At 44.1% G+C, this 17,243-nt stretch overlaps 1 protein-coding gene across 2 annotated transcripts in view; it reads right to left on the bottom strand.

The window, feature by feature from the left end:
• The window catches only part of Nalf1 (NALCN channel auxiliary factor 1), a 449,357-nt gene extending 433,343 nt beyond the window's left edge, over positions 1-16,014 (bottom strand). The window contains exon 1 of one of the 2 annotated variants that reach the window (XM_057752589.1): positions 14,416-16,014. In XM_057752589.1, the coding sequence (XP_057608572.1) occupies positions 14,416-15,372 (957 nt within the window). In that variant the 5' untranslated portion in view covers positions 15,373-16,014. The remainder of the gene's footprint in view (positions 1-14,415) is intronic. The other variant, XM_057752588.1, reaches the window with a different exon arrangement.
• Between the last annotated feature and the right edge of the window lie 1,229 nt (positions 16,015-17,243).

The raw sequence follows: 17,243 nt of genomic DNA, 5'->3' as shown, positions 1-17,243 counted from the left end.
AATTCTGGGAAGAGAAGAAGTCATTCTGCATTGTCACCCAGACATACAGGAAGCCAGACACAGAGCAAGCCAGATGTGACTGCCTCGCTGAAAAAGGTACCAACCTGCATGGCTAACACAGACAAGAATTATGGGCTAATATAAGTTATAAGAGTTAATAAGAAGTCTAAGCTAATAGGCCAATCAGTTTATAATTAATGTAGACCTCTGTGTGTTTTATTGGGATTGAATGGCTGTGGGACTGGGCAGGACAGAAACCCCAGTCAACATGTTGTTCTATGCTTTTCCATTATTTGCAATCTTTGAAAACATATATGTGTGTATATGTAGCATATATGTGCTGGCAAACAAATATGGCTACTAAACGTCTTGTTGAAGAACCCTTTATCCAGGCTGGAGAGATGGCTCAGACCCTTGAACCTGGGTTCGAATCACAGCAGCTAAACACGGTACACATGTGACGCGCACATGTATAGCCCTCTTCTGGCTTCCTTGGGCACAGCACACAGCTAAACACCCAGGGTTAACTGCAATCCAGGACACCCATGCCCTCTTCTGGCCTTCTTGGGCACCACACACATGCACGCACATGTAACTATGCAGGCAAAGCAGTCATCCACATAAAATAAAATAATAAAATAAATATTTTCTCAGAGAACACTGCATGCTAGATCCTAGTTAGGTCCTAGTACCCTTATCTGAAAATTGGGAATAATTATCCAGGTAACTTCACAGGGTTTAATTCTTCTTTATCACCTTAGATGGACTAAGTCTATACCGAGCAGTAGTAAAGAGCACACTCTGAAAAGAGGTTTTCAAACACTTGAGGTTTTAAAGCTACACAGGTGATTTCTCACCTGTAACATTTGGAAACTCTGACAAACAAGGCAAGGTGTCTGGATAAGATCTCATAACAACAACAAAGCCCACATCCACATTTATCTTCCATCAGCTAGATTCATGGAAAGGTTCCACATTTATCTTCCATCAGCTAGATTCATGAAAAGGTTCCAGCAACTCGTCCATGAATCCTTTTACATTTTCAAGTTTGCTAAAAAAAAAAATTTATTGCTAGTCAACCACTCTTCACTTTGGGATCCATCAGGGCAATAGCACCCCTTTCCAGGTTCCCCTGAGTCATAAACTAGCCAGCAGGAACAAACAGAGACACTGGTGGAGCCAGCTTTAAGGCTGATTCCTTGGCAAGGTTCACAAATGAACAGTTATCTCTTTTTTTAAGTGGCCAGATTAAGGAATACACAACCCCAGTGCAAGCTCTGGAGCAATTATGCTGCTGTTCGTTATTTTCAAACCCATAATTAGCCATGAAAAAGCATGTACAAATAAAATACTGTGTTTATATTTCTCATATGAAAAGCCCCGTTGTTCAACAACAAAGATATCAAGCAGCATATTTTATAAAACTGGTATTTTGTAATTACGTGACTTAGAGCTGAGCATAATTCAAAGGGGAGACCCTCACTGGGCTCTTTGAAGAGTGTCTTCAGGCTTGAAGTAAAATCTAATTTTCTCTTATAGTGGCTTAAAACAAGAGCATTGGCAAAGGGAAATCTGATGATAAAATCTTTTTTACTCACAGACTCTAAGCACAGCAGCTCCTGGATTAAGAGTTGTAACATAGAACCAAGCATGACAGGCAAAAAAAAAAAAATCAGCAGCATGATTTCTAATGGCATTCTGCTACTCTCATAGCTTGGCGCCTTGTCCAGGCATCATCAGAAGTTTCCCATAGCAACAGATGGGAACAGACTCACAGTCAGACATTATACATGGAAAGAATCTAAATTGGAGGTTTCCATCAGGTCCCTCCCTTCAGAGCTTAGGGAACCCCATGAAAGAGGTGGAGGAAAGACTGTCGGAGTCAGAGGGGATGGGGTCACCAGGAGAATATGGCCTACTGAACCGAATCAACTAAACAGGGCTCACATAGCTCCTACATTAGCCCGCACCAGGTCCTCTGCTTACATTTGAGCTCGATGCTTTTGTGAGACCCCTCACAGTGGGAGCAGGCACATCTGTGACTCTTCTGTTTGCTCTTGGGGCTCTTTTCCTCCTGTTGAATTGCACTGTGTCTTACTGTTTCTTGTTTTGTCCTGCTTGGCTGTTATCTCTTGGAGATCTGCTCTTTTCTGGAGAAGAAATGAAGGAGGAGGGTACCTGGGCAGAGGAGAGATTGGGGAATCTAGCAGGAACAGAGGGAGGATAAATTGTGATTGGGGTGCATTTTATAAGAGAAGACCCTATTTTCAATAAAAATAAAGAGTAGCTGGGAGTGGGGAGAGAAAATGCCTCCATAAGATCAGGCTGTAGGAAAACCTGCAGGACATTGTCTTATTAATCAGTTAATGGTGGGAAAGGGCCCACCCCGTTGTGGGCGGAGTCATGCCAGCGCTGGTGGTTCTATAAGAAAATAGACTGAGAAAGCTATGAGTAGCAAGCCACTAAGGAGCACCCTCTACGGTCTCTGCGTCATCTCCTGCCCCCAGGTTCTGTCCCTGTTTGAGTTCTTTCCTTGACTCCCTTTGATAGTGAACAACAATCAACTGGCCTCTAGGTCACGGTGTTTTGTCACAGTAATAGAAACCCTATCCAATTTCAAGTGGTCAATACTAAACACATAAATACAAGCAACACTAAGTGGATGCAGTAGGATATATTATATATATATATATATACATACATACATATATATTCATACACAGGCACACATATACACATATGCACATTCATTTATATATGTAACAATAATAATTTAAAAGAAAGAGCCATGGATTTGGAGGAGAGCAAGAGGAGACTATGAAGAGTTGGGCCAGGGTAAAAGGTGGATTCAAATACGTAAATAGAGTGCTTATTATGAAATTCACAAATATAAATGGCAGACAGGACTCAAACACTCTCACTTCTAGACATCCCACAGAGCTGAGCAGACAAAACACTCCCGGAGCACTGTGTGAGTTGCCTGACTTTCCCCACTGCATTGCTCACATTTCCGCACCATGTCAATGTCTCGGGAGGTCTACGTGTGGACCCGTTCTTACCTCAAGACCTAGAGCAGCCAGTGCTCGTTCTAGGCAAAAGAATCCTGTCCCGGCGCATTTTCAAATTCAGACTGACCTTTTTAAAAATATTTGTTTTTCCCAGATGACTTTTAACAGCTTCTCTGATTCTTAAGGGTGAACTTCTCCTCATTGCCTTTAAAAACAAAATTCCCTCTGGAAACCAAGTTCAAGATCTCTGCCAGGCATGTCAACTAGACTAGCAAAAGCATGGCTTGGACGAGAGCTGCTTCCTGAGGTTGGGATAAAGTCTGTAGTGTTTGCTTCCTGCTCAGTGTTCAAGCAGTGCTGAGGGCTCAAAGTATGTGACGTCATCACTATTCTCAGAGTAGTCTGAGCAGGAAGTAACTGCCTAGAAAAAGACTCAGTAGACACTCGGAGTTAGACACTCTTCGCTTCTTCCCAGCAAGCCCCTCATTGGGACTGCACTCTCAGAGAAAGGGCCTGGACCCTTCTAATGTTCTGGAACACTTTAATTTCTGACCTCAAGTTGATGCAATGGGAACACTGATAAAACATGAAAAGGCAAGTTCTTTACTCTCATGTGCGAACTGATTTCTGTCCCATCCACTCCCGCTACGATCCGCCCATCCGTCTGTCTCATTTCCTCCCAAACAAACAAACAAACCGAAACCCAAATGATCATAAACACAAGGCTGGTGCCAAAACAGACAATAAATATAATTTAAAACAAGTCCCCCGTGACTGAGAGCCAAATGGTAGTCAGCTGAAATCCTTGGCCTGCTGTGCTGAACTATGAGGTCCTTGTACATTCCCTAACCTCTCTCTGTGCTAGGTCCCCCATTTGCTGAGGAAAGCTAACTTGGCCCCTGATGTCGACTGTTTCAGGGGGATGACTCATAACAGAGCCAGACTTTCAACCCAACTACCATCTGGCATTTAGTCATATGGGGCTGGTTTAAATCGCCTCGTGGAAGGTAGGGTCTTCTGTGCAGGACAAGGAAGGTGCCACCGTGACATCTGGACAACAGAGTCGCCCAAATAAAATTTGCATACTAGCACACCAATCGATATGTCAGTGTGAATAGAGGAAGTCTGACACGGCCCCATCCCTGGATGAAGGGCTAATGGCTGCTGAGGGAGGAAGAATCTCCACAGATAGACCTCTCCAAAGGTTATCCAGTCCCAAGTGGTCAGCCCTGAAAACACATGTGCAAGAGAACAACACTAAATGGATTCAGGAGGGTGTGTGTGTGTGTGTGTGTGTGTGTGAGAGAGAGAGAGAGAGAGAGAGAGAGAGAGAGAGAGAGAGTAATATGTAAGGAAGTCAATAATCTGAGAGGGAATTGGCAGGCACAGAAGAAGCTAGAAGTGGGAGAGAAAAGGGCAGGACACACAATACTCATGTATGACATTCTCCAAATAATTAAAATTAAATAAAATAGATATGTTTTCTTGGGTTTCCTTTATGTGATTTGCTGATTGCTAGAAACCAATAAGAGAGTGTAATTCCCTTTAAAGTGATTTCAGTCTTGCTGACTCCATAGAGAAATAGCTATAGGGTTGACTTAGTATGGCAAGACAAATGTAGAAAAGAATGGGGGAAAGATCAAACTTTTCTATCCCGGTGCCACCGCGGCACTGGGTCACGCATGCTCAAGAGGAGTGCTGGAGAATATAACAGTGATCAATATGAGCACAAGGGAAGAAGGACTGTGTCACTCAGATGTTCACTTATGAGTCATCCTCAGTTCCTCCCTCTCCCAGGACAGGAATATATGCTTGGTTTGCTAGCTTTTAAAATATTCAGACCAAATAAATACATGAACAGGCAACAGAGGATAATGTTATATTGACATTGCTGTGACCTGCCCTTTTCAGAACTAAGTGCTATTGCCAGGAAAGAGAATGGTAAAAGATGAAGAAAAATGATCGTTAGACTAAGAAAACTGCTCATTTATCCCTGTGAACGACTCTCATCTTTGCCCGAGGCTGCCAATGGCATTCTCATTGCACAGTCCACACTGTGGGGTCCTTACTGAGTGGTGAAAGTGTCAGAAGGAATAACTGAGACTATCAAGCAGCCATATAGTCCAAGCAAAGATGCTATCAAGGGTCATGCTGGACAGGACCCAGGTCTCCTCTCATTTGCTCCTGATTTCCTCCCAGCATCCCTCTGCACCAGGATCCTTCCACAGAACCATTTGCCTTCTGTGGACTGCACTGCAAAATCACCTAGAGAGGCCCTTCCATGTCCTTGGAACCACCGTGGAAGCACAGGTAGCAAACTTCTCCTGGGTGATGCCTGTCTCCTGTCACCGTGTCTTGTTGCATCTTTGTTTCCTCATGGAAAGCATCACCGCATCCATGGAGCAGAAGATACAGTCTTTTTGACCTCACTTTGTCCCCTGTACTCTGGCACATGCTGTAGCTACCATGTCCAGTGAGTCTGGTTCAAAGCCAAGGCCATCTGCCATGGGACTTCTTTCCTACTCTCTAGTCAAAAGAATACTAATTATTATGAATGGAGTGCCTGTGTGTGTGCTACAGTGCAGAACACAGAATTTAACAAATACTATGTAAAGATAGGAGGTCAGAGTTTAGCACACCATCTTTAAAAATGAATCCAGATGCTCTGACCTTTCAGTTTCTAGTAAGATGCCCCACCCAAAGCTGCCCTCAAAGCTATTCTTTGTTTGTTTGTTTGTTTGTTTGTTTTTGTCTTTTTGAGAGAGGTTTCTCTGGAATTTGGGAGCCTGTCCTGGAACTAGCTCGTGTAGACCAGGCTGGCCTTGATCTCCCAGAGATCTGCCTGTCTCTGCCTCCCAAGTGCTGGGATTAAAGGTGTGCGCCACCACCGCCCGGCTCCCTCAAGACTATTCTTACCCTCAAGTTGAGGAGGTTGTGGATACACCTAGATCTTCCTCACCAGTCCTCCCTAGATGGTCTTGCTTAGGTTCCTACAGGATCTCTTCAGGCTGAAATAGAGCTTGTGTTCATTTCCAATCTGAAATATATAGACTGCAACTCTTTTATTCCATCTGAGCTTTTGTTTAACATTTTATTTGAGAATACTAAATAATTCAGTCATTTTCTCAGAAAGAAGAATGTAGTCCTGTACAATAGCTCAGAATTCCATTATGTGTAATAAAATGTCTACTTATGAAACCTGCAAATGAGTGACCAGAAAGCTCCTAAGACCTCAGGTGAGGGTGACATTAGTTTTAATGACTTGTTACGACTTACGGGGCATCAGTCTATCCTAGTTAAGTAAGCTCATATACAAGAAACACTGTGGCTGTTTGAATGTAATTGGCCCCAATAAGCTCATAGGAAGTGGCACTATGAGGAGTTGTGACTTTGTTGGAGTGGGTATGGCCTTGTTGGAGGAAGTGTGTCTCTGTGGGGGTGGGCTTTGAGGTTTCCTGTTCACAGGATACTGTGCAGTACCTCGGTCAATTTCCTGTTGTCCACAAGATGTACTTGGCCAGCACCATGTCTGCCTGCATGCCAGCAAAACTCCCTACCGTGATGGTAAAGGACTGAGTGATGATAATGGACTGAACCTCTTAAACTGTAAACAAGCCATGCCAATTAAATGTTTTCCTTTGTAAGAGTTGCTGTGGTCATGACATCTCTTCACAGCAACAAAATCCCTAACAAAGACACAGCTTTATGAAAGAGGCTGGCCAGAGCCTCTGTTGTTGGTCACTTTAGCAGAGTCATGGAAGCAGCAAATGATGAAAGTGAGAACTAAGCCAAATATACAGTGGTGATCCATTGCTTAAAACCATTCAATATTTTATCTTTGTTTGAATCATATTCTAATTGAGGTTATATTTATTTTCTGGACTACTGCAAGTAAATTACTGTTCCTCTTAAAGGCATAGTGGTACGAAGGAGTCTGGATGTTAAAGAGTGTGATCCTCCCTCCACAAAAGCTTTAGCAATGGTGGAGACATAAAACCATCCGCTTTGATGAGTACAGTTCTTCCAACTCCCCACCCTCGTCTACATCACTAGCTATAAGAATCAGTTTCATTTCATTGTAAGTTGTTTCTTTGAAGAAGCTGATGTCCACTTATTCTCTCTTTTCCATGACAAATGTAAAGAAAGAAGCTGGATTTGTCTTCATTCACTGGCAACTGACATCTTCACCTACCACCCTTGGCCTCTGTTCTTCTCATTTACTAAATCTACAAGCGTAATGTCATCAAGACCCAATTGCTAAATTCATTGGCATAATTTTAATTTTTAAGTTAAATAAATTAAATAAATATTTGTGTGTGTGTGTGCGCGCGCACGCGCACATGTGCAATACCCACAGCACATAAGTGGAGCTCAGAAAACAGCTTGTGAAGTTTATGCTCCTCCTCCATAACATAGGATACAGGCATTGAACTGAGGTGGTCAGTATGGGCAGCGAACACCTTTATCTCTAAACTGTCTCACCAGCTCCCCCCTGACCTAATTGTCCTTTCTGCAGTGTATAACATCTTGAATAATTTTATATCTTTCTGAAAACTATTTTTCTTTATCTCAAGTTTGGATTTCCCAAGCTCCATGCTCTAAAAGTTTCTGATTTCTAAGAAGCTCTGAGCCCTGTTGGCTGCTCCTAACTCTTAAGTGTCTGGGTCATCAGTAGTGTGGTCTGTGAGAGTGAGTACCATGTCTCCAGCATCCTTTACAGCTTAGTTCAATGTACTAAAAATGTCAGTGGCAGTTCTGTAGGAAAGAGACCCATCATTTCTGAAGGGAGCTACAGAGAAGAAAAAGTTCTAAACTTTGGATTTCCCATGAGACTGTGGAGCATGCAGCTGAATTTCCAAGTTGCAGGCAAGGAGGTACCAAGTGACACCAAGAAACCAGAACAACAAGGGAGACAGGAAACAGAGCGGAAGGAAGCTAAAAGCCATCAGTGTTGATGGGAACTATTTCTTCTCTGGAGCAGAATGGAGCCGCCAACACACAGAGGCTCCCTGAACACATCTAGATATGATGAGTGTGCTCACTCACCCCACACAAGGATGGGCATATCGTTTACAAGAGTGAAGCTGTCCTTAAATGTGAAAGGAATACCAATGCACCGTAAGATTTCTACCACGTGGGATCATTTTGTTTATAAATAACTGAATCTAGAAGAAGACAACAGGAAGCCCAGGGAGCCACCATCATCACTTAAAAATTAAATATTTCCATGCATCTAGTAGAATGTATTTCTTACATCGTTCACTGCCTACTAAGAAAGAACATATGAAATCAAACCTGAGAGAAAATTAAAATCATTCATTAAGGAAACCATATTAAATATATGATCAAACTGATGGTTATTTTTAATCCCTTGCAGAAGGAACAGGTTCTGTTAAGAAAGAAAATATTTCCTAAACTAAGCTTGGGATCAATCTGTGTTCATTAGCAGTGTGTGTCTTATAAAAGACTGTATATGGAGTCAAATACTTACAGAACTGCTATAGAAAAAACAAAAAAGAAAGAAAATACAGCTTATTAATGTTTTAAAAAGGAGTCAAAAATGAGTAATTCCTCTGACTTGATGAGATGAGTAGATGAAGTACCGCAGGAGGCCAACACATTGCCCTGAAAACAGCTGTATACTTTCAGTAAAGCCTGGATGTTGTATGTTGGAAGCAGAAATAGAAGTTAGAAGCAGAAATAATGAAGTTGGGGCATCTCAAATATTGTCAGTCAGTCTCCTCATCCCTGTGCCCAGCCCTTTCTGTGAACATGGATATGATGACTTGGCCCAGCAAGAAGTAAGTCATCCGGGCCACCTTTCCACACCCAGGCATCTCCTTAGCTCCAAGGTTGCTTCTGCCTCATTGCCTCCCCTGCATCAGGTAGCTGACATTTACTCTCTCAACCTTCTCACTTTCATTCCCTATCTTCTGTCGTATGTGTTACATTTCCACAGTGTATCTGGCTAGTTCCACCTTTACTATGACTGTTATGCACGATGGAGATACAAGCACCAAAAGAATTTGATGGATCCTTATAATCACTGGTTAAAGTTTGGACAAGCCCAAGCACATGGCGCCAGATAAATGCCAGTAGAATCTCTAGACACCAGAGCTTCTAAGGATGCCCAGGATCCTCCAACATGGCCCCACAGATACTGATCTGCAGTCTATGTCCAGTGATAGTAAAGAAATAACTTTATGACCTAAGCCTACAGGAACAGCAAAGTGCTTGGGGCTTATTCATTCTAAGATTGGCTTGATTTTATGAAAAATTAAATTCAAGCAACAGCTCATATAACCCTAAACATTCTGTCCCTTGAAACAGATATTTATACTTTTTTCTTGTAGACTAGGTTTAGCAGGAAAGGCAATCACAGTGGATTGTGATTTTTTCACATGAAGGGGGGTGAGGTTTGTGTCTCTGCTTGGTTTCCTATTTCCTTGTTTTAATTCTCCTTGCATAAGCAGAAATCGACTCATTCAACAAAATTGATTAAAACCAACATACATCAACATCTAGGTTATGTCCTATATAGCTACTAATCTGACCCAGTTACAAGTCTGGAGTAAAAACACACCTCTTGGCCTGGAACACTGCAGACATTTCGCATTAATGCGCATTGTGAAGTGTTTTCTACAAGGAGGGAAATGCAGTGATAGATCAGCAACTGCATGCTGCAAGCATATTTCTAGAAAAAAAAACCATAAATCTGAGTCATAAAATGATTATCATGGTATCTTTGACTTTAAAGTGGCCCTATTCATCTGCATGGCCAGACTACCTGATCCTGCAGAAAACCCATTCAATTACAGACATAACTGAGAATAATAAAGTAGCAGAATGCAAATGAAGATCTATTCTTAGATGTGTTCTCCATCCTCTAGAGAGTGACATGTGCACAGTCGCTGTGGACAGCAAAGCGATGCTGAAGGTTCAGACTTGGAATGAAGGCAGTGTTCAGGGCTGGAGAGAGTGGCCGGTTCCTTATGAACACTTTCTGCATTTGCAGAGGACCTTGATTCCAGTTCCAGGACATCGAGTGCCTCCTCTGGCCCGTGTGGAATTCTGAACGCACATGGTGTACATACATACACTCAAGCACGTGCACAGATACATATACCAAAATAACTATGTTTTATAAAACTTTACCTAGGAACTTACAGACGTAACACCAGAATAAGAAGGATGAAGAGCCGATCTGGTTTGCATTTCTGCTGTTGTGATAAAACACTGACCTAATCCAATGTGAGGGGATAAAAGGTTTATTACATCACTGTGTCTCAAGAGCATCGTCAAGAAAATCAGAGCAGGAACTCAAGGAAGGAACCTGGAAGCAGGAACTGAAGCAGAGACCAGGGGAGAGCGCAGCTTCCCGGCTAGCAATCAGACCCACAATCCATCTCTCTTTCTTGTGCAGCCCAAGCCCAACTGCCTTGGGATAATACTTCCAACTGTGCCCTCTACATCAATTAATAATCAAGAAAATGCCACACAGACATGTCCACAGGCCAATCTGATGGGGGAAATTCAAGGTCTTAACTTGAGGGTCCCTCTTCCCAGGTATGTCTTTAGTCCCTCAAAAACCGTTTTGTTTCCTCATTTCTATGCAAAGTCCACATCTCAGAATTCAGACTCAGTGACCTCAAACGGGATGATACTGCGAGCAGTTCAGATCCCAAAAGAAACTCTGAAGTATTAGGGAAGCTTCAAGTCCTTAATATTCATGAGGTGTTTTGCAGTCTGTATCTGCTAAATACAAGCAGTTCACTAGCTTAAATATTAGATTGTAAAAATAAAATAATGAGTATCCGTGCAGGCTTGGCGGCATGAGGTCTAGAATTTATACAAACATAACTGGGTTTTAGACTTTGCCGTGACCTATATTAGAGCTAGTTCCAGGACAGGCTCCAAAACCACAGAGAAACCCTGTCTCGAAAAACCAAAAAAAAAAAAAAAAAAAGAAGAAGAAGAAGAATATAGTGTCAAACCGTGTTCTTTCATCAAGTATCTGAAAGTGTTAAGCAAATAATGTCAGTAGCAATGAAAGCTCACACGCAACACAAACGTGCATACCCTCTCAAACCTCATTTTCATAGAATGCATTCTCTAGAACGCTCAAACTAAAATTAAAAAAAAAAGTGTGATATGAAGAGAAAAATCTTGTAAAAGTCAAGCATGAAAAATGGCATATATTTGTAAATTTGAGCTTAGAAAAATGTCATTTTTAGATTGTCTGTAACGTGAAGATTTCAGCACACTTGTCAGATTCTTTAATATGTTAAAGATGCTGTTTTGAATGCTGCCATAAACTACAAGGAAAATTACCCACAACCCTGCTGCCTGATTTATACAATCAAAGGGCCTTAAATGGCAACTTTAGGTTATATATTTATATATGTGTGCATTTCTTCATAAATGCAAATATTTGCTTTTTATATAGAAAAAAAACATGAGACTAACTATTTATCACGATGTTTAAAAGCACACCAGAGTACAGATTAGTTTTCTAATACGTTACAAAGCAAGGATTTTTAAAAGTAAATTGGCTGTATTTGGTCTGTACTTATTATGAATTCAAGATAATTAGAAAAACAAAATAAAACAAAACAAACCATAAGCTAATTAACGGCCCACCTTAGCCTGGAATTTGTAATCCTACTGCCCCATCTCCCTGTATGGTGTAGTCACCAGTATATCCTGTAATGTTCACTTTCAAGTCATATAATTATATTAGATGTGATTTAAGGCTTCTTAAAAGGCATAAGTTATCAGAAAAGCTCATTAAGAAATGTTACATAAAATTTTAATTTAATGACTCCTTATTTTATAGAACAGATTTCCAATGTGGGGGAATATGAAATAATACATCTTAACTGAAAAAAAGTTAAATACCAGCTAAAAAATGGCAATGTGTTGCTGCTAAAATATGAATACCCCTAATTTCTAATCCTAACAGGATGCTATAGATCTTATCTATATTAAGTATATTTATAAACAACTAAAATTGTATTATATGAGTATGCTAGCAATTAGAGATATACAATGTGTTTACTTTTAGCTTACATTTTTAGATAGCCTATCCTTGGCTTTGTAACTGCCAAAAAAATAAGATGGGGGGATTTTTTGCATGAATCTGAAGGAAGCTCCTGACAATAGGCATTTGGTGATTGCAATTACAGTAAAATAAGGTCAGTTACAAGCACAAAAATCAACAAATACTTGAAACTATCTTTTATATTTTGTATGAAGATATATATGACTGTTTTTTAATCAGAGAGATTATTCACTGAAGTAAGGAAATATGCACATATCATTTTCTACCTATAACCAGTTGGTTCATTTACCTTAAACCAAGAGCACTAGTGCCTTAAGCTAAAAGCATCTATTGTGAAATTAGTATATCCTACTGACTGGCAAAGTAATTTGCCACTTCTCTACCACTGAGAAATGAACGCAAGTCATCAAGGCATCTCCAACAATAAATTCTGTTGCACTAAGAAATACAGGCATCCATGTTTACTTTTCAGTGTGAAGAGGAATTATTTAAAAGAGCCAAGAGTTTTATAATGTTAACAAATACTACTGTATCCGGAAATATAAACACAATATAAATATAATCTTCGAGTGCCTCATAACGTCACAGAATATTTACAGTAGACCTTTCTATTGTTGATATAAACTCCATGCTGGGAATTAATGCAGATGAAGAGAAAAAGAAACCCTCCGTGTGTTTGGACACTTCCACTAAGGTAGAGAATGGCTGTGGTCCTTTGACAACACAGACTCCCTCTTAAATCCTGAGCTAAGGAAATTAAAATTTCAAGACATGCCAATGAGGGCTTACAGAAATGCAAGTTTTTGCCATTGTTCTTAATTCAAAATTATTGGAATCTATGCCACACTTTTACTAGCAGTAGAATTATCTATCAGTCATTTCTTTATCTTTATATTTTATGCGACAATCCAATCAGGATAAATAGCAATGCAGTAAGTACGTGCATCAGTCATTCACTGTGAGTTTCTGTCCCTAAAGCTGATTTTACTTCCTAGGAGTGGTTAAAACATACATAGAGAACTTAAATATTGGCTTATCCACTGAAGTGAAATCTCGGTTAATGCGATAAACTGATGATTTTGAATTCCAGTTCAAGTTTTTGATCTAAAAAAAAAAAGAAAGAAAGAAAGAAAGAAAGAAAGAAGAAAAAACATGAGCAAGGTCAGTGTAAGTTTGGGTCAGCTGTCAGGTGTGGCTCTTGATTTGTCTTAAAATAAGATCCCTGAGTCAAAGCATTGCAGACCCTTTGATCAATATGACACTTGACCCCCCCCCCCCATAGAAAGCAAGAGAAGGAGGTTCTCTGAGCGCATGGGGTTGAGGAAGTAGGCAAAGGATGAAGTTATGGTGTCCTATTTCATTTGAAAAACAACACAACTTTATGTGTTCTTCCGGAAATTACTTTATAAAACTAACGTTCACACCTCTGGAGATCCTGTCCTCAGGTCTTTGCAGCTAAAGGTCGTTGCAGTGCCTTCAATATCTAGGCCTCCATGGGCAAGCCACATTTCAGGACCTCGGACAGCAGCACCGCCAGCAGCCCTGGGTAGCATACTCCAATTTTCAAGAAACTCTCCTAGACTTCCCCTTTGCTAATTAGCAAGGTCAGAGTCCTTCCTGACTATAACACAAGTTACTAATTATTTTCCCAAATTTTAACTCATAGAACCAAAGATTTGTCATTTTTACTATTTCGTCAGAGTATGCAAAAAAATAAAAAATAAAAGCAATTACATAAGGTAGTATGATTACCAGCCTAACAGTGAGAATCGATTGGTAGATAGCTAATAACAGCTTTCCACCTAGGTCAATAACTACAAAGATGTCTAAGAGAAAACAGGAGTGTTAAGGAGAACAGGCCTCTAGACTTTCTGAGAAACAAGAGCTACCCCCATAAAACCCGTAAGATGCGGACGTTGGAATCTTTTCCCCCTATAGCAACAGTTACACTTTATCTTGTTCCTGTGGTCAGCCAACTTCAGTCATGTTAGAAGTGGAGGAGTGTTGTGGGCAGGTCCACTCGTCTTCTCCATGCCTGTCTCCAGTCCTTCTGACTACCTGTGTGCGGTGATCCCCTCGCTATCCTCCCGACAAGCAGTAAGGGAGTTTGAGCCAACCGCATAGCTCGAAGAAGCAACTAAAAGCTTGGCTTTGGTATCTTAAAAGATGGACTTCCCTGATAGTCCAAGGATATTGAAAGGAACCCACCAGCTATCCCCAACTCTAGCAGGAAGTCAAGTTCTTATAGCCAGACAAACGTGATTAAACTTATAAAACCTTAGTCAGGTAAACACATAAACCAGACGCAAAGCCGCAGAAAAGGGGAAAGAAACTTATTGGCCCTACCTTGCAGTCCTCGGGACATGACTTCACTGAGTACTCATCCGACTGTAAGTACTTATGCAGCACACTTTCAAACTCTTCGTACTTCTCCTGCGCGTGGTGGTCGTAGTCCTGGTAAGCTTCGATGCACTGTCTACACGTGGTCATCTCACCGCCCTCCGTGAGCACCACGTCCAAACTGCAGTTCAAAGTGCTGGGGCTGGACAGCCCCGAGAACAACTCCCAAAGTGTGTAGGAATTACAAAACGAAAGGTAAAAATCCGACAAGTTCCACAACGGAGTTGGCTGAGAGCCCCTGGACGACTGCTCCTCCCCCACGGTCGCCCCCCGACTCCAGTTCCTGGCGCACACGGAGTCCGCGCTCTCCACGGTGAAGCACTGGCCGGAGGAGGCGCCCTGAGGGTAACAAGTCTCCAGGCGCCACACCGGCTTGGCAGAGTTTCCTAGAAAAAGAGCCCTGCTCCGATTGTTCTTGCCTCGGTTGCCCTTGCTGCCGCCGCCGCCTCCCGGGGAGGGGGGCAGGGTGGGGGACGAGGAGGCGGAGAGGAGTCTCTGTGCCTGGGCGGCGGGCGAGGACTCCCCCATGCTGGCCAGGAGCGCGGGCCAGGAGGGTTCCTGCTGCCTCTGCCTCTGCTGCTGCCGCTGCCGCTGCTGCTGTCGCTGCTGCTGCTGTTGTTGTTGCTGCTGCTGCTGCTGTTGCTGCTGCTGTTGCTGCTGCTGCTGCTGTTGCTGCTGCTGTTGATGATGCTCTTTGTCCCGGGTCCGGGTCAGCTTGGCCTCGGCGCAGAACCACAAGTGATCAGAGAGCAGGACTGTGAAAAACAAGAGAGAGGCCAGAGACAGTCGCCATTTCTGAGCCCGCTCTGAATCGATGAACGGTTTCTCGTTCTCCCGGGGTGCTGCCAACCAGATTTTTAAGCCGTCGTCATACTGCCGACACATCCAAGCACCCCTGGTCATATTTTGGGAACGCACAGCCCTGGCCGACTCCACCGTGAGGGCTCCTGTGCCGGTGTCACCACAATATGCATTGACTTAAAGGGTTTAATTTCCGTATCCCCTCCTCCCGTTTCTTCTCTCTCTCTCTCTCTCTCTCTCTCTCTCTCTCTCTCTCTCTCTCTCTCTCTCTACATAAATATTACCATACTTTAGAGAAAGATATTGCTCCCGATCTAATCATCAGCCGACCCCATCCCCTGGAGAGTGGGAGACAATAATGGAGAGAGAGAGAGAGAGAGAGAGAGAGAGAGAGAGAGAGAGAGAGAGAGAGAGATTGAGAGAGAGACGCGGAGGCTGGTGCTGTGCTGGCCGGTGGAGAGGCTGAGTGCGGGAGGTGATGGTGGTGGAGGTGGCGGGGTGGCTGGCGCTGCTCCTGTCACCCCGGCATTGTCAGCGCACGGGTCCCCATGGCCCAGCTGAGGACAGCCCGCTCTCCCCTGCCAGGGGCATGCCGCGTCTCCGCTGCCCACTGACGGCGACCGGAGCGCCTCCCCTCCTCCTCTCCTCCTCCTCCTCTTCTCCTCCTCTTCCTCCTCCTTCCTCTCAGTCGCTGGCTTCTCCTCCGCCTCCCGCGCCTACTTCGCACTGGCTCTCCCCGCGCCCCGAGCCTGGGCGGCCGCCGGCGGAGCTGTCCCTCCCCCCCACCCCCCACCCCGCTCTCCGACTGTCGCCGCGGCCGCTGCAGGTCTGCCCGCGGGCGCTGCCGGGGGCCGAGTCACCTGCGCTGGGCCTCCGGAGACCACAGTCATCTTCAGTCCCCAGACTAAGTTGCCGCCATCTTCGTCCTGGAGGCACACTTTTTTGGGGGGAGCGTTGGATTTTGCGTCATCTCCTCCCGCCCTGAGGTCTCTTCATCCTGGTGCAGTGGCGGCGGCTTGGCCCGGGGAGGAGGACGAGGACGCGCCGGGCGGCGGCTTGGGGAGCAGCTATCCGCCGCCCCCTCCGGGCCCAGTGCACCGAGGCTCTTGCCCTCGGCTTGCAGACCCTCCCCACTTTTTTATTTCGGTGTCAGGACGCGGGCTGAGTGGCCAACACTGCTGTCCCGGGTGTCCAGCTTCTCAATACCCCGCAGTCCAGGGGACAAGTCCGAGCCACCCACGGGAGGGTGGCTAAGAGGTTCCTGTTGGGGACCAGGGGCGGACACAATTTCCCTCACTAGACAGTCTACAGAAAAGAGTAGGTTGACAAGAGGAGGGACGAGGTGACTTTGCAGGCTCAGTCTGAACGTTCTTTGGGTCCCTAGACAGCTCCACCACGTTCGTTTGTGTCCCAGATTGGTTTTATGAGTCGGAAAGGACGCGGGGTGCTTGTATCTGTTTGTCTGCCTGCATGGTGCTGTTCCCCAGCACCGCGTGTGCGCTGCAGCTATGACCACACTACACTCCATGTCTGACCATATTTCCTCCTCTAAAGTAAGCGGCGACAAACGTCTCCCCAGCCCTGGGGAAGCACCATCAGTACAGTGCGCCTCTCCAGCGAAATGCTCAAGGAGTCTCATCTCTGAGGAATCCTCCAGAGGACCCCGAGGACCCTAGGGCACCCGCATACTGTGCCAGCCTCCGGGGCCCGCCGGGTGGGCTCCTCTGTGCCAGGACTTCCGCAGCGTCCTCCAGGCTGGCGCTGCAGTCCAAGGCTCTGGTGCCCCTTAGTGTTGACTCTAGGAGTTCCAAGAAAGGAAAAGCAGCAGACACATGCTGGGGAAACCTGGGGTCCTCTGGTTTCCGGTCCGACTGGGTGTGGATATCAGGGGCAAACATCAGCCCCCTGAAGTCAGGACAGCTCTTGAACCCCGCTTGGGTCCCCGCCTACGCGAAGACCACCAGGCCAGAGGA

This window comes from Chionomys nivalis, chromosome 20 (genome assembly GCF_950005125.1).
Source record: "Chionomys nivalis chromosome 20, mChiNiv1.1, whole genome shotgun sequence".
Classification (NCBI taxonomy): Eukaryota; Metazoa; Chordata; class Mammalia; order Rodentia; family Cricetidae; genus Chionomys; species Chionomys nivalis.
The sequence above is the reverse complement of the archived record's forward strand: the minus strand, read 5'-3'. Positions and strand labels throughout refer to the sequence as shown.